This window comes from Echinops telfairi, unplaced genomic scaffold, assembly GCF_000313985.2.
Source record: "Echinops telfairi isolate 266 unplaced genomic scaffold, ASM31398v2 ScPeMD7_1;HRSCAF=3_0, whole genome shotgun sequence".
NCBI classification, from domain to species: domain Eukaryota; kingdom Metazoa; phylum Chordata; class Mammalia; order Afrosoricida; family Tenrecidae; genus Echinops; species Echinops telfairi.
This window is the reverse complement of record NW_022103896.1, coordinates 47282801-47301493: the sequence shown is the minus strand read 5'-3', so window position 1 is coordinate 47301493 and position 18693 is coordinate 47282801. Positions and strand designations below refer to the sequence as shown.

At 41.5% G+C, this 18693-nt stretch overlaps 1 protein-coding gene across 4 annotated transcripts in view; it reads right to left on the bottom strand.

Annotated features, from left to right (window-relative positions):
• RUNX1T1 (RUNX1 partner transcriptional co-repressor 1) overlaps positions 1 to 18693 on the bottom strand; it is a 181555-nt gene that overhangs the window by 127065 nt on the left and 35797 nt on the right. The window contains exon 1 of one of the 4 annotated variants that reach the window (XM_045286075.1): positions 11183 to 11259. The exons of the other annotated variants lie outside the window; for them this stretch is intronic. Within the exon in view, the coding sequence (XP_045142010.1) occupies positions 11183 to 11189 (7 nt within the window). The 5' untranslated portion in view covers positions 11190 to 11259. Of the gene's footprint in view, positions 1 to 11182; positions 11260 to 18693 lie in introns of those variants that run through there. 4 annotated transcript variants of the gene reach the window in all.

Here is an 18693-nt window from a genome sequence, read left to right as displayed (position 1 = left end):
ACAGATTGTTAACATATAAGAAAGGAAACAATTATTTTTTTTCATTTTGCATTTTTTTAAAACAAAAAGACAGAAATCCTTATTTTTCTGAGAAATTTCCAAAATTTTAAAATGTTGACAACTCATGTAAAAATAAAAACACTCCAATTCCAACATTCCCGGCCGCCATCACCCCCTCCCTAGGCACACACACATACACACACACACACACACACACACACACACTTGTGTTATTCCTCAGAGCGGAAATGCTCAGTTCAGTCATGGCTTGGAAGATATAAACATCATTGAAATTCAAAAGCAGTTCTGAAAGAGAGGATGCCTCAATTGGTATGCAAGGGATGCTTCCTCCCCCTGAATACATTATGAACTTGCAGCACGCTAATATGCCATGCTATCATAAGCACCAGATGGGGCAGTAGGCAGTACATGTCCCATCAAACCTCAAGAAGATGCATTAATGTTCATGCTCTTAAAAAAAAAAAAAGATCCTTTGCCTAGGTCCCTAGACTTCCACATTTCTGAGCATTCAGTCCCTGTCTCTCAAAGCACAGTCCTCCAGGGCTGCTCCTCTTCACCAGATGGTGCCAAGAATCATTTCCATCTATTTTATCACAGGAGGCAAAGGCCACAAAGCGTGTCAGACGATGCTTACCGAGGGCTACCAAGCACAAAAGAGAACAACAGAAGAGGCAGGAGATGCAAGAAATAAATCTTTGCGAGGCACGACCGAGGAAACATTCTTTTTTAATTATGCCAAGCCCTTATTTATATTAAACAGAGAAACAACAAAAGGAAACGCAAATGCATGCACCTAAACTTCCACAGCTACCTGATATTAATGCGAAAAGGAGGTCCACTTGCAGGACCCTCTCGCCCTCAAAGTTAGGATCCGAGGGGCCCCTGGGTGGGTGAGAGCATAACCCACCTCTCCCGAATGTACAGAAATAGAAGCTGCGGTTTCAAAGGAACGAGCGTGCAAATCAGCATCACACACACCGCCTGGGACTGAGGCGTCCCTCTGCCGGGGAGCAGAACCCTAAAGTGTGGCCAGCTGATTATATCAGTTTATACAGCAGGGCTACGGACAAACAACATGACGGGTGATTTCTTGAGGACCCATTCCAAAGTGCATTATTTAAAACAAATCAACTACCTGATTCCTGTTTATCTAGACCCTTCAGTTTTATTGAGGATCAAAATAAAGGGCATTTTTTCTTTCTGAAACACAGAGGCAAGAATACGTAATTTACAATAGTGGATCTCAAGCCTGAATAGGCTACAGAATCACCTGCGGGGCTTGTTCAAACACACACTGATGGGGCCTGCTGGCATCCTGTGAGTCAGGAAGTCCAGGTGAACGTAACGTTTCAATCAAGTTCCCAGGTGATGCTTGATGCTGCTGACTCAAGGAGCCCACTCTGAGAGCCTCTCTGCTCATGACTCCCTCAAGGTGCTACCTGGCTCTAGAAACACCTTTAAGCTGTCAGCAGCATATGTGTGTGTGTGTATATATATATATATATATATATATATATATAAATAAAACCTGACCTTTGAACAGATTTTTTAGGTAAAAATTAAGAGAAACACAACGTATCTGTTCAAATTAATAGCATTATTCTTCTAAAGGTTTAAAATGCAAGTATACACTCTGAAATTCCAAAGACAAACTCTACCACTCCCAAAGGATCCCGATGGGAAGACTGAAACATATCAAAAGAAAACAAAATATTTAAAGAAGGCAGCATAAAATAAAGAAGTCTCATTTTTCTAGGAACTATATGAGCACATTATACACAGAACGAATTACAACCTCTCTAGTGTCTGTAAGAGAAATAGTTATCAGCATATCAAAATGCTACCCATCTAGAATTATGGGGAGCAAGACATTGGTGGCTGACTTTATTATGTAACTGAAAGGACACAAGCATTTGTTAGCACCCGTCTTTCATGAAAATCTTAGTCAATCTGTCTGGCAGCAGAAGCCTTAAGCCTATCTTCCACTGGGTAATGGGGTGGGGTGGGGGGCACATCAAACTACATGAATGCACTCCACTTGAGAAAGAGCTAATTTACCAAAATATTACATACAACTACCAAAGACCTTTGTTTTGTTTCTAGTTGCTGTAATTATGCCACAGCAGAGTGTTTGTAAGTGTTCTGTGTATTTCAAAAATACAATCATGACAAATGATCAGATTTACAAATATATGCAATTTTAATTAATATTCAACTTGTCACAAATGAAGTTGTAGGGCCTGGAAATGAATATATTCCTCTCCCTTCACTCCCAAAGAAACTTTTCCAAGCCCCCTTGTATGACTACTACTGAAGTGGCTATGGGGAGCGGACAACCTTTGTGAATCTTAGTCCACTCTCATCCACTCATTGATGAAGAAATATTTGCTCATTGCCTCAAACTCACAGGTAGTCCTGAATGGAATCATTAGAACTAGGAAATCAAGATCATAATGTAAATGGCAGTTTTATCCAGGAGAATGGCTAGCTCTAAGAGTCTACTTTAAACAACACAGAAAACAGCCTGTAACTTGGGGCACAATGGAACAGAAGTAAACGGTTATATAGAATTCTGTTTTCTAGCATCATCACCTACCAGACAATCAGAAGGAAAGGGAGGGAACTTTTGAGCAGCCTACATTGAAACCACTGTTCATTAAAACACGAAGAAAGCCAAGAGGGGCTCCCCAGCGCTTGCTTACATGTGAGCAGTATTCCTTTCCTCGCCATTCGAAGTTCGGTTATCTGGTTTCCAAAGTTGACAAGTCCCCGGAACGCTAAAAGCCTGGGCACGTTCATGAGGATTGGGAACGCTAAAAGCCTGGGCACGTTCATGAGGATTGGGGAGGGGAAGGGGGTGTCCAGGGGCAGCTGACAGACACAGCTGACAGAAAATTCTATCAGACAGAGACAAACGGCACGACATGCAGTCTGGAACCACTGAGAGGAGCATCAAACACTTCTCTCCTGCGTAAGGCCAAAGAACATCAGGTGCCTTGTCTATTACACCGCTCTCCAGACAAACACAGCCAGCACCTTCGCTAACACAATCGCCTTATTCTGCTGAGGGAGAGGAGCCCTGGTGGGCAGCGGTTAAAGCAGGCGGCTACTACCTGTAAGGATGGCAGCCCGAGCCCACCAGTTGTGCTACAGGAGAAAGATCTGGCAATCCAGTTCCATAGAAACTGTAAAACGGACAGGGCAGCTCTATCCTTCCTCTTCTGTTAGTGGCTGGGTACGTAACCACTTCCCCCTCCGGACAGTGCTACCCTGCCCTGTAGGAGTGCTGTGAGTCAGAACTGACTGGCAGCAAAGGGAATGGGCGCTATTAAGTCACTGTGAGTTGGAATCAGCCCCTCAGCCATACAGTTGTTTAGTTTTTGTATTTGATTGGTGAGGTAAGCCGGGTAGAACAACTGTCTCTACTTAAATGTTAAGAAGTAGAGAGTACGAGCCCAGACAGACTATAAAAGTGATTTGTTCATGGGCACACACCACGAAGCAGAGGAACCTCAATCACACCCAGGAACTGACATTCCCAAGGCTCTGTTCTTTTTAATTAGATGGCCTCATAAAACACAATATAGTAACTGCTCATTACATAAGCCCAAACCATAAAGTAAAAAAAGCTAAAGCATTCTGAGCACACTTTCAAGAATATAGCTAAATATGAAAACCAGGGACTTCCAACATGATCAATCGATGAAAGTTATGAATAAGCGGCTGTGAGACTCAATGCTGATTTGGGATACACTACAGAATGGTTCATCTCTCCAAGAGGTTTTGGTACAAGGCTTATTAACTTCTTACATTGTTCATGATACACCAAATGCTTGAACCCCAGAACATCGGGTGAAAATGTAAATAAAAATTAAAACAAATAGAAAGACATTTCTCATTGTAAGATATATCTAAAGGCAAGTCTTTTCCCCAAACTAAGTGCTGGGTAACAAAAAGACTCCCTAATGATACACATTAGAAAAGATCCTCAAAGTCTGATCACACTCATTTATCGATTATTTCGGTCACTTCCTGCCAGCTAGCAAATACTACTTTGTCAATCTCTGCCTGGGTCATCTAGCCTTGGGTTTTGTCTCTGACTACCTTTATTATATAAACCAAAGACTAGAAATATCCTGGGACATTTGGAAGAAGTTAAACGTAGATTATAAAGCTTAATAAGGATTTTTCTCTCCAAAGAAAACATATCTTCCTTTAGTTTCCTTTAATAGTTCTCTATCTCCAGGATGTATATGTATAACTAATGCAAAGAGCAGAAATAGAAGAGGAAACAAATGGTCCCAGGCCTTTCCAATGAAGTAACCCTGCAGGTGCTGAATATACCTGTGTGGTTTTAGACACAACCGTAACAGCGAGGGACCCGTGCTCTCTCTCCCATGGAAAGCGTCGGATAATGGTCTTTCTCTGCCCCACTCTTATCTTTGTCAGAACACATGCTATACATTTCAGAGACAAGAATATATACATCTTAGGAGCCTCAAATTGTATTGTTTATTTTCCTTCCAATAACCTGAGACTCATTAAAGCCAACAAGTCCTTCGGAAAGCCACGAAGTTAAGTCAAGCAAAGTTCAAGTGCAAAATAAATGATATGCTCAGCTGCACGGTGACTGTCTTGCTCAAAATTCCAAATAACTTAGCACCCCATCAAGGTCACCCAAGATTATTAGAGAACGGTCTGTTTATTTTGTCAAACTCTTTAAGACTCTTGTTAAAGGTCATAAACACATGATAAAGACATCCTCTTAGACCCAGTCTTCCTCAACAGCATGTCTGCCTATCTAAATACATAGCTCTTTAGACCAAACTGTTCACAGGATCATGTTTTCATAGGGACGTGCACAATCATCTTCTTACTTGAGCATCAAGTGGTCTGTAGCATGTTAATAAGCCATGCAGAATCAAAAGAAGACCTCTAATAAAATGAACCTGTTTACAGATTGTACTTATCACTTTGTCTTAACAAGGAAAATGTGGGAAACAGAAATGACATTCCTCTACCAGGAAAAAAAAATTGTAATTTTAAGAATCGGGTGCTCCTGCCTCTCCCCACCTCCCATAACCCCACCCCTGGCAGGGGGAAGTTGAGGTGTGATGCACAGAGGGGGGAAATCCTTTGCTTTTCTACATTACACTCATCTTTTGAAAGCAAACCTGTCTGTTAGGAGTTCCTGGGGGCAAACCAGGGATCCCCAGCAGGCTCATCACCTAGAAACCTGTCAGCCAATGTGTTTAATATATCGCCTGCTCTCTGATTCTCTGCTAATTCAAACAGAAAAATTGTGCATCTGTGCTTCTGATCAGCCAAAGACAGCCAGGGTAACCACTTGACAAAACAAACAAACAAACAAGAAAGGCAATGTGTTAGTTACTCTATTATTATAGCACAGAGTAAATGTACGATTTCAATGAGGCTTTGCAAAATAATACTAGTTCCTTAATATCTGTTACTTCCTTTGCATCCTTTTAAGCTGAGTAAGAATACATAACCACAGTCCTGGTTTTATCCAAGCTCATGCTCAATGAAGAAGGCTAAGGCTTTTCCATACTTATTCTTTGGCAAAGAGAACTCTACCTTGTGTGCTGCTATACTTCAAATTCAAACATTGTCTAAGTATTTCCATCTAGCTCCCATTTCCAAATAGTCTCTCATAAAGACACAATATGCCCAAGATGGTCAAAAGGAGTCGGGGGGACAGAGCACAGAAAGAATCTAAATACAGATCCGCAAATCCCATCTCTACTATTTACCTGTATCTATGTGACCTTGGGCAAATTGTTTAATTTATCTGATCTTAAAGTTTCCAATCTACATGTGGTGACAGAAAACATTTCATTTGCAGACTTGTAGTGAGAAAGAGAGAAAATGTATATATGGTGCCTAGCCCGGGGCCTGGCACATGTAGGCTTATAATGAATGGCAGCTCTTAGTATACTGTCTGAGAGCGGTTTTGTTCAGAGATGGCAGTTATATATTCCCTTTGAGATTAAGAGGAGTTCCTGATTCCTTTGATTGGAACTCTATGGGTTGAAAAACATAATTAAGCTAGGCATTCTCAGAAAGTACATTTACATTAATATTAATTAATGCAAACAGCTGTTTGAGAAAGCCAGCCAGATAAACCTGCTTCTCAGTCAGGTGTGAAATTCTATTGTTCTTAAGTTATGAGTCATTTAAATTAATGACTTATCCCACAAGATATAGTTATCTACAAAAAAACTGCAACTGTACACAAAGAAATTGCTTCCAAGAAATACTATACCATTGTCACACACACATGCAACACAGAGAATAAAATTTAAAAAATAAAATAAATGAAGGTCTTAGTCTGAGAAGAACAAATGAAAAAATGTTAAATTACGTTAACTGAGGTCTAATCTGGAATAAATCGGAGACCAGCAAACCATCTAGCCATCTATTAGCTTCTTCTCACCCCTTCCCCTAATTCCTTGAGTCTTAATCCAGTTAGGGACCCCCATCTCAGGGTACCTTTATCTTGTTTCCTGCAAGTCTACAGACTCTTATCACCTAGTATCATAATTACCATTTACTTCTAAGCCTGGAGCTGTAGAACTCTAAACTCCTTGAGGGTCTGGAAGGACTGAGTCATCTTCTGGCCTCTGACACATTTTGAGCAACCTACAACCACTTACTACTGCCCGAATTTCCTTGTGATAGTAACCCTTCAGTAGTCATAGCCCTAACATTATTGGTTCTGCTGAGTATCAGGTGGTAATTAACAGCATTCCGGTTCCTCAATTTCCAAACCATTATACAATGAATTTGATAGTACATCTGTGCCATGGGCTAAGTGATGACAGTGAGAGAACTCTCTCCCACATAATTCCTCAATCTTGGAGTAGAGGGAAGGAAGGGTATGGTGAGAGTAATTCAGGGTTGAAGATCAAAGACAACAAAGTAACACTGACACTAATATGTTAACATGATTTACAATGTATTTAAGATTTAGAAGCAATGGACGTGGTAAGAAGGGTGGGCTGGGAGGGTCTTCTTACCTTAATAAGTCATTTGGTTAAGTCCCTTAACCTCCAGGCACCTCTGCAACCTCAATCTGCACACTAAAGGGGCTTAACAGAGACAGCTTCCAGCTCTAAACCTCTAAAACCGATCTGGATCCTCCGCTGATTCAGAAGACTGTTCAGAATATTATAATTATGGCATCTTCTTTGCCAACATCAGTTATTAGTGTAATGATAAGATAGTAACTAAACATTTCTAGGCTATATAATGCCCACTAAATGAATGTTTACAGTAAGAAATAAAAATGAACAATTAGCTGTCTTATAACCACTTAAGAAGAAAAGGATATATTCTTTCCAACAGAGTAACTGCACACAAAGATGTCTGTACGTTTCCAAATATTACCTGCAATAGAGAGAGCTAGCAGGTCAAATACGTCCACAATGTCAACCAAAGGGGAGAAAAGAGAGACTAGAGTGACAGCAACAGAGACACACAGAGAGAGACATGGAGACTCAAGACAAAAGGGAGAAAGACTCCAGGATTTCAAGTGAAAGCTTCCTCGTTTCTCTAAAACGTCATAAGCAAGGTGTGTACAATCTACATACAGAATTGGATGTTAACCACTTACATAGTTTTCTTTTGATAGTTACCAGAGGCTTGTTTTACATAAAAAGAGTTACCCCTTCACAATGACAAACCAACTTGGCAGGTCAAAGAGATTCTCAGTGAGAGGTGGGCTTGGGTGTTTGGAGGTCTTTGCTTTTTGTTTGTTGTGTGTGTTGGGGGGGGCGCGGAATTCTTGTATTATAAGACTTAAATCTACCAATTACAAAGAAAATAACTAGGCATATGATCCAAATGTCCAGCTCCTTAGGGACATTGACAGTTATCTGTCATGGCAATTCTATTTCTGTTGGTGGTGGTGGTGATTTTTTTTTAAACACAAATCATTGCTTGTAAGCATGAATGTTAAAAACAGAAAAACAGTTTAGTACACAGTGGCTATAAATTCCAAATCAATTTTCAGCAGATAATAAAGTCCATGTTTTACAATCTGCAATGCACTGTTTTACTACCCCAAAAAATGTAAGCTAATAATATATAGCTCTACTAAATGGAAAATGCAGATATGCTGTTACAAAAACGGGCCGGCTGTGAGAGGATGGATCATTTCTGCAGGGACCTTCTTAAAGCTATGTGTAAGTGTTTTGAAAATATCACATGATGTGGCCATGTGTTAAAAATTACAGCCAGTTAAGTTCTCTGCTAAGAAAAATATGTGGGCAATTTATGAAATGCACTCCAGGATGGAGATGTCTTAAGTAAAACCAGATTTTGAAAACAAACCCCTTTTTGGTGGAGGAAGAGGGGGTTAAGGGGGGCTAGGGGAGCTGGAGAAACTTGAACTTAAAAAAGTTCCAGGCACATCTGGAGTGCAGGACCATTGAGAAAGGGTGGTCTGACCTCATACTAGCCATCTTCTGAAAGAACAGCACTATTTCTGGGCTTCAGGGACTGTGCTCACTCATTGTCCTTTTAAGGAAACAGTCCTGAAAGCATTTTGTAGGTCAACATATGTTCTTTGATAGTATTATACAAAGATTGATAAAAATATAAATGTTTCTGGATGCTTGGAGTCACGGCCTTCTGAAAACAATCTAGTGTTCAAGCTTGCCCCGTCTTCTCAGAAGAAAACATTTTCCTGCTCTTAAAAGCAAGGATCTAGTTGTTATGAAAGTGACAGGCAGTGAAATGGTATTTCCTCATAGTGAGTTAACTCATTTTAAAACAGCTTAATAATCTATTTCTTTAAAGCATGAGGGGCCTCCTTTGACTTTGTATAGTTCATTTTGTGACCATAGTCTATCAATAAAGAGCTAAAACATGGGTGTTGGTGCCTTTTGAAACACAACCAGCTCTAGAAACCCCTAAAGCCCTTTTTCTTCTTCTTCCTCTTTTGGGGGGCCTACCCTACCCCCAAAGAGTAGTATGTCTTTGACTAAGTATTATCTGTTCCCAGGGATCCCCACTTTCATGAGGAAGACCATACATCTGAAAAGTGTTATATCAACTTTGAGACGGCCAGGAACGAGGTCTGACACTTGAATTGCAAATAATTTTTTAAGTTCATATTTAACTATGGAGCCAAATAAAAACAGTGATAATATCAGATTCCACAAAACACATCCTTTTAATCTTCTGCACATAATGTCTTATTTAAAAATATAAGATCGGCCCCAGATGGCTAATATTATCCATTAATAACAAACATATATGTATGGACTAAAATATGCTAAGCAAAACTATAAGGAGGTAGCCCGTCCAATAGCAGAGTTTAGAAAGTGCAGATGGGTGTCAAAAATAGCCAAGTGTCAGAGCTGCTCAAGTATCGCCATTCTGGCACATGCTCGCAGTCACAGCTGTTAATATATTTTCTGAATCTAAGAGCAAGGTTTTCTAACACAGTTTATAAGAGAGGGGAAGGGGGGGGCTGTGAGAGAAACATTGCCCACACACCTCAGACTTCAGAACCAGTGAGAGAGAAACAACCGATCACGAAAGACAGATTTCTCAATGACTCTAAAATCCCAAACAGAATTCTGTGCATCTTAAAATAAGGACGCTTAGGAAATCACTTAAAAATCAAAGGTTTAGTAAGGGGCAGCAGGAGTCATAACTCATCTGTTTCTGCTATTATCATTCACAAATGGCTTTGGTTGATTGTGGGATCCAGTTTGACCAAAATAACCTTCAAAATGCTGGTAAGCTCACTGACCACATATTTATTAACAGTATAAGACAAAGAAGATTCTAATTACAGCATAAAAGTCTAAGCAGCTACAATAGCCTCATGCAATCAAAGAAACTGAAAAAAAAATTTTAATAAAACCTTTTCATACTGATTCTGCATTTTATAGCTAACGCACCATGACATCTTTAGTTGTGTTGTGCATATAAATCAAGATGAGAGCTTAAAGAGTTAAAATGACTTTTCAAAGACCTCCATCATTGTCTTTTGGCAAATTGATTTTCCCCATATTTCAGCTACACACATGCTTACTCTACTGAACTAATGGAAAAGTCTAGTTCTGTCATAAATGCAGCCTTTCTGACCATGTATCAATAATGATGAGGGCTTTCTGCCCATATATCAATAATGAGGGGGCGACAAGACGAGGCATCCTAGAGGAGGGCGCCGGGGCGCGGTGGAAACATTCCTCAAACAACTGGCAATACCTACGCACAACTGTGGCTGCAGAAACCTGGCAGATACTGTTTCAAAACACCATCTGCGAGGTGTGCAGACTCGGTGACCAAGCACAGCCTCTTCTGCCCGTGCTACCCGAGCCATCACTCCGGAGCAGCCAGCCGGAGGGCCTGAGCTGCCCGTCTCGCCTGAGCTGCCCGTCTCGCCCGGAGCTCCCACGCTCCCAGGAGGCACGGGGCAACCTGGACGCGTCTCCAGAGCAGCGGACACCACCTTTCCCCATCAGGCTTTTCCCAGAAAACCCAGTCTCTCCCAAGCTTCTCCATAAACGGAACTTTTCACTGGCAACGACTGCAGAAACACGGTAAGCTCCAAAGATAATATTTTTCAGAGGAAATTGACATGCGCTCATTTTCCAAGACCACAGCAGCGCCACTAATTCAGCAGATTTTTTTTTTCATTAGCCGAGTGCCATTATTTGCCCCATGACATGTCAGGATGGTGATTTAAACGAAGGCTGCATAGCAGTTCCAAAGCTTCCTTCACTTTCCAGGACACGATCAGACCTCATCCCAGTCGTCCAGGGTCACCTGAAGACTCCTTTCCCTCCCCCAGGAGAGTTCCTGATCCTCAGGAGACTCCGGCAGAAGCAATACCTCTTGCTTCAAATTAAACCCTTCAAGTAAATTGTTCTAAGGAACAGACATGGCTGTACTCTCCGCCTCAGCTTGTAAACCCTCCCTCCACCAATTTTAAAAGCAAGGGCTCCCCACCCCATTGCCCAGTACCATCTTCATCTCTTGACAGTACTTTGTGCACCTCCCCTCCATCGCCCCCACTCTTCCAGCCCACAAGCACCCAGCTCCTGCTGTAGGGCAGGCGGTGGTACAGCCCGGTAAGCTGTCTCCCTCTGGAAACCAGGGAGAATTCCGAGCCGCGGGAACTCACCAGGCATCCTTGGATCAAGCCTCCCGCAGCCCAAGTGGCTCTTGCCTAACGGCCCCGCGCGCTCCAGGCTCAGGCCTCCTGTTCTGGAATGAGCAGCAGCCGCGGCAGAAAGAGGAGGGCCGTCAGAAGGGGCTGGGGCGGCATCGCCGGAGGCAGGGTGCTGGGCGTGCGCCTGCCAGGCGGAGACAGATGGAGAGCTGACACTCCGGATTGCACTTGGAGCAGAAATGTGGATGATGACAGGAGCACATGTGGCCTTGAACCCAGCCCGGTCTCTTCAGGCAGAACAATGACAGGGACGTGGATGCAAAGGATCACAACCCCTTGCCTCCCCTGACTGACTCTACCTCTCCAGGGCAAGTTCCAGCGCGCCAAAGAAGAGAAAGTCAAATGCAGAAAGATAAGCTCAGTGCTGAATAATTCATTCACCCGGCCACCCCCACCCTCAAGCGCGTGAAAAGTTAACCCTGATTTTGCCAAGAGAAGGCACGTCGACATGCCCGCCCCCCAACACTGCTCAAAAGGAGGGGCTTCACTTCATCGTCTCACTTTAACCGCGTAACTGGAAGGTATTTTAAATAACAGACAGGACAAAAACCCCCACCGCTTGTTTATTCAACTGGAAATCCAAAACCCGTACAACAACATTTCCCTAAGACTTTGTTTATTGTGCCAGTTTATCATCCTGAACAAACTACCAGAATCCTCCTCCTTTGTCAGCTTCTCAGTTGTCGGTGTAAAACAGAGCACTGTTCAGAAGCAGAAGCAGACCACTTTTATTTTACCAGAGTGCTTTTAACCCCCTGGGACTCTGGCGTGATGGCTCCAAACATTTCAGCGTATGCTCCTCTCCTCCACCTTGCCTAGAGATCCATGGGAGATGAAAACAAAAATCTTCACCGTCGAGCCTTTGCAAAAGCGGAACAATCATGTCCTCCTGATTCCTGAGGGTTTGTTTTTTTCTATTTTTGCACACCCTTAAATGTTTATCCTTCCCATGAATAACATATACCCAGCCAGGTTCAATGGACGCTTTCCTATTAAGCTTTAATGGATACCATGAGATATAAAACTATGAGCCTTTGTCACAGCGCTTTCTCTAAAGCCGGCTATTTTCTTCTCAGCAGTCCCTCTCAGTTCTTTGTAAAACAGCCTTGCCTCAGAGGAGAAACACACTTCTGTCTGCCTGCCTGCCTTGGGTGCCTTTTCTAAACACACACAAATGCCAGGCAGAAGGAAAACACTGCTCTCATCTAAAACTCTTCCTCAATTTAACACTTGCACATCTCTCCTAGGTTGGCTGGTTTGTTTAAACAACAGGATCTAGCATGATGAGCGAGATCCCTCCTGGCTTTACCTCTCCAGTGTATGCTCAATGCACTATAAACACAGAAACAATCGCCCCCTGACCAGCCTGCTGGCTCCTGGAATCTGACAGACAGGCGCACCATCCCCTTTAACTCTTGCCATCCCTTCACAGTCTCCTCACCTCAGCCTGCTCCGTGCTTAGGCTACACTTTCCATATGCTTTTAGTCCTTTCCAGATTGATGCCTGCCCCTCCCCCTCCCTGACAAGCAGCCCTGATGAAATGATAAAAATCCATCCGAAAGCAGAAGTGACCCTGATTTCTCCCTACTTGCTCTTCCTACATCTCTCCCCCATGGGTACACATACCTGTTTCCAGGCAAACCCACGCACACAGGCAGCCCTGAAAAGAATTCATTTTTGACATCCCATACTGATCAATAGGAACTTCGGCAGCCACTAAAGATGGCACCCAAGAAGGACTGCTTCCTCGGTTGAACCCCTCAAAAATTCATCATTGTCTGAGACAACTTGTAAAAAGACTACAATTCATAATGATTACTCTGTTCTGTCACTAATAGTACACTGCGCCCTATTTATGAGGCCAATCTTTTTGTTCATCTTCGTTAGATGTCACTTGTAATGAGGTTCTGTGTAATGGATTTCAGTACAGTTAAGCACCAGGCTCAAGCATTCCTATGACAGAAAGCTTTATAGCAGGCATGAGTGTGATAATCAATTAAGGCCTGCTATAAGAGCCTTTATGGAATCTAGCATCCTAAATCTGTAGATTTAGATTTTTGAAAGGAGCATTAGAGAGAAAAGTGGGGGGGGGGGCGAGGCCACCCAATGCTACATGCTACTGATTTTTTTCTTTTAATGCTATACCTATGTTACAAAGAAAGCATTTTCACAGTGGGAACCCCAACCTTTCATCAATATGCATGGTGAATCACTTCCAAAATAGAAAATCAAATGACAAAAATGCAATACATTTTAAGAAACTGGATGATATCCCGTTTTAAAACTGGGTCTTAATACCAGTCCATTGCAAGTCCCTAAACCACAGCTCAGAAAATTGAACTTCCAGATGCCTTGTGATTATGTATCTTTTCTATGTGTAAAAAGGCTTTTTAAGCTGTTATCTGACTACAGTAATTGCCACTTTAAATTGATCCACGTCAACAAAACCTGGATCCCTGGAGATTCTCACCTAGAAGTCTGATTGCAGAAAGGACCTAACTGAGTGTGTGTGCATCTGAGACTAGTTCAGCATTTTCTCCAAGAGCCAGTGTTCCCCTCTAATGATTTAAGCCATTGAGGCAAGCAAAGCAGCAACCTCATTTGGCAGTTTTCCCTGAGCAGGGAACCCTGGATACGTAGTTCTATACAGTCATTTAGACAGAAATAAGTTTCCCTTTTAATCAAAAAGCGAGAGTGTAAGGAGCCAAGAGCTGCTAGCATCAAATTCTATAATAAAGATAGACAATCAATGATAAGATGAATGCCTTTAGGTAGGTGAGTGAAAATAAGAGAAGAATATGGTATTGCAAAGTTTCTATAGCACAAAGCACTGCCCTGCATCAGAACTAGGCACTGTTCTATAAAATTAAAATACATCCCAGAGCATTTCATATAGAGATCCATGGGTGATGAAAACAGAAATCTTCACTGTCGAGCCTTTGCTTGCTCATGAGAGGATTCTAGTTAATGCCGGTCTATCTTCTCACTAAGAACATAGAGCCTTTTTATGGCAACTTTTGAAGGAGCGTTGTTTCAAATATCACTTTGCATATAAGTATGCACGGTCAATGACAAAATGCTAGGTTCCTGAAAATACACAAAGAGATTTATGACAAGAACCGTATATCAGTCATTAAAAAGCCTCCATGGTATCTGACTATCCTCCAGGGCAACCCCCCCCCCCCCCCCCCCCCCCGTTATTTCATAAACCGTAATGGCTCCGAAGTACAGATTTCCCTTTGTTCAAACCTGACTTACCAATAAGAGGGACTAGCAGCCTACTGAATTCATCGGCAGCTCAGGAAAACGCTCTACACTGGCGAAGGCAGACTCTGTGGTACAGCTTTCCCACAGGTCTCCTCAACTTTTCCTCTCAGCTTCGAGCAGGGGGTGTGAGACACTGTGACTCCACACAGTGGGTATTAAGTGAGTTAATTCAAAGGAGCTGAAACCTCATTGATCCTAATTGAAAGCAATACACCCAACCAAATACTTTCCTACCCCATCTGCTCTGGCCTGCCACGAGCTATTCAATACAAGAGAATTAATAGTTTCAGATATTGTAACCAACCCAATCAAGGCACTCATTTAAGCAGGGCTGCATTAACAAAATGAAAAAACAAGGGCAAAATGGGTTCAAATGCAGCATTTTACTCCTAGTTGGCTTTAACAAAGCTGAATACGGCTTATTCTGACTTTTTATGTGCAAGACTTGATAAACTGAATGAGAAGGCACTCAATGATCAGCCAACGAGCATTGATGAATGGTCATTAAGATCCCCCTGCTCTTAGAGGGGACCCTGCCACAAAGTGGCACACCAGCTTGAAAGGGCGGACTCACTAATGTCCAGATTTCTCCGCTTGCTTGTTCCACTTTCAATTTCAGACCACTGGCCACCAAATGAGGCTGACATATTGGAAAATAATGTTTTATGGGCGAGTGGTAAAAAATAAAATGGAGGCATTAGCTCTGCTTTCAAATTCAAATCTGCTAGTTTTGTCAGACCCCAAAGGTTTTGATTTTCCACCCAGCTGGAAGCTATTAGTGTTTTCTAAAGGCATCCCACTGACAGGGCAAACCTACCTAATGTGTGAGCTGTTGGGCTCAGGGAGATGGACCTCTCTTTTGGATGATTTCCTAACTTCTCGTCACTTTGACAGTCAATTAAATAGATACGACACCTAATAAAAATGTACATTAATTTGTTTCGGCCACTGAAAGACATCTGAACCTGTGTAAAATAAACTCCATAATAGATTGCCTCCTGACAAAGATAAATCCAATTAGACTTTGCCCGAAAAACAAATGGTTGAAGTGTTTAGTTGGGCTACCATGCAAGATACAAGCTGATCACAATGGGATGAGTGGAATGGGGAGAAAGAAAACACATTCTGTTTTTTCCCATCAAAATGAGAGCTTATCTGGCATTTTAACTCCTTATATAATTGACTACTATAAACAACTAGACACACTCAGACGAATTCCTTTAAATATTTCCTTTGAGGGAAATGATTGGCAGCTTTTGCACCTCCTCAACTTTCAGCAGGTCCATAGAACCACTCGCAAGAACTTTGCTTAAATGACAAAAGAAGAGCAGGCATAATTCCCATCCTAAGGATTTGAAGGGTATATAAACATTGTGGGGTCAAAGGGTTACTAAGGGCTGTCCAAGAGGGCCCAAGTGTTGGCAATAAGATGGAATGAAGTAAAAGAGAACATGCTGCATAGAGGAAGCTTGACTTAATAGGTGATTACACCAGACATCACAGAAGCAGAAAAGCTTCACTGCTTGGCTCATTTGCAACTCGAGGGACAAAGCCCCACACAACAGAGTGCCCCATGGAGAACATGCTGCATGGTCTGTTGAGAAACCCTAATCTACCAGGGCAAGCGGCAGGCCGAGAGCTGGGAGTCATGACCTCTGTCTTTCACCTATGACTTCCGTCAAACTCAAGGGCTTTGAGTTTTGTATCTCCATCAGTTAAGTGAGCTGGTAAAGTGCTCTAAGCTTGCAATTTGAAGATTCCAATCTTAAAATAACTTTCAAATCATTACTTCAAAACTATTTCGGTGAGTTCTTTTTCTGTCTTCCATGTCTACAGAATACAGTAGAAGTTATACCATTGCAATATATTTTTCAAGCAATATATCTGATTTTTAACTCAGGCAGAAATATACTCTTCACCAAATGGGAGTGAAAAGATGTGCATCAGTACATTTACATACACAGGTTGCGTGTTTGTGTGTGTAAGCATGCGTACCCCCTAAGTGAAATATATTTAAGATACAAAGCATCACTTGGGGGGGGAAACCTATACTCATAATTATTATTATGAGTTATTTATCAGTGGCCAATGCTTTTTAAAATATCATGATCACTGTTTTTCTTCACCAACACTTGAAAAAAAAAGTTAATATGAATCCTCAATAAAACTTCAAAATGCTGTAACAAATTTAACGCTTGCATTACCTGAATATTAAATTATTTAAATGCAATCTTTAAGTTTGTGATTACAACTAAATGTAGATTGTGCAACAGGCATACTACGGGGTTAAATTAAACACTTCCATATTAACCTATAAGGCTATGTGTCTTAACTTGTCTTTTTAAATAAAAGATTTTTCAATCAATTTGAAAGTATAAAATTGCACGTAAATCTGAAAATAAGCTACCTTTTATAGTTCCTTCTTATTATTCTAGTAACAGAAACCACTCGAATATTATCAAAGGCACCCTCCTAATGGCCCATCTCTTATTCATTTGACAAGGACTGTAACATTAGATGGAAAACCTTTGTTTGGATGTCGCCACCTCTCCATCCTGACTGATGGCGAGTTAGTTTTGTGAAAATGCAAGGGTGATGGCGTATGCTCCGATGAACTTTCCCTCCTCTCAGCACCAGAGACAAAACCCCGCAGCTCTGCTCAGTGCAGGCAGCCATCTGGACAGCTTTCTCTCCCAGCCCAGCCCAGCCCAGCCCACAGCACACTGCAGGCAGATCTGAGGGCTCTAGAGCTCGGCGGGGCTATTCATGACATACCAATTTCACATTTTCTGCTTGTACGCTTGCAACAATAAATGCTAATGAGGGCTATGAATGACAATTTTAAAGACAATAAAAAGGTCTCCAAATCCTTTGCATATGGAGACACTGTTTTCAAAACTTCACCTTCTGTTACAGAGCTGTTAGAGTCTAAAGGATAAAAAAAAAAGAAGAACCCAAGGAAAACAATAAGATGATCAAAGCACAACTGAATCCTGAAGATTTCCAGAGAAAGCAATCTGCATAAGCCCAGCCAACAAGAGATCTCAGCACCAGCAAGCTGGGCCCTAGGAATGCAGGAGGCACCTTTAATGCTACTACCTTCGCCTTCTGTAGGCATGCAGTTTAATAAAAGCAGCTCATGCTAGACATTGATAGTTGGCAATCCTAAACAATGCATTATCCAAAACCCAAAATCCATCAGTCAACTTCATTGTCCTTTGGCATACCTCATTAGTATTTCACATATCTTTAATGAGACATATGCAAACGGGTTTTCTTCGGATAAAATCTTTTCTTTAAAATAGTGCAATGGTTCTGGGCAGTAAAATGATGATGCTTTTACGGGCATCAGTTTTTGTCCAAATCTTCTAAAAGCAGTGTAGATTGTTACATTTTGAACCAAAAAAATAGTAAATATTACTTTAAATTAGTGAGAGAACTGAACAAAAGACGCACAACTGCCATGGCCTTGATAGGAATGAAACTATTTTATAAAGCAACGAAAAAATAAAACAAACGATTCAGCCTCCTGTACTTTAGGGACATGGTCTAACGGTATTCTTTTCATTAACAAGGATTAAAACACTTTCAACAAAATCCACCAGGTGGAGCAAATACACAGCAAAAAAAAAAAAAAAGATCCTAGATTTTTTTTCCCCCCATCATATTCTTTTTCAGTTTTCACAAGGACTTTTATCTCTAACAAACTCCCATGTCTATCTCTGCACATTGCATATTATCAGAATCTATGCATGCATATTAAGCTACCATATTTATAAACAAATTCAAAGTTACTGAAGCACTACTTCTAGCTGCAGTGGATTCCCTTGACATTTTTCATTCCCAAACTGCTTGATTTGTTCAAAAATCCATCACAGCATATTCGATGTCACTGTAAACTTTTAACTTCATGTTGTACTCTGATACTATGTGGTTTCATCACGCATGCACCCCCTGCCCACCATAAGACCAGAGAGAAGGAATGCTGTATTATACTGTTATATTGACGCACATTAAAACCCATAAATCCAACTCACTTATTCTCAATGGAAATGTCAATTCTCACCACAAAGTCTTATTAAAATGACTATTCATTGTATATACCCAAATCGTATTCAAATTTTGGAGTACTGTTTTACCTGTGTAGTAACCGTGTCCTTTTTATGTTCATTCTTGTCAGTCAATGGACACAAGT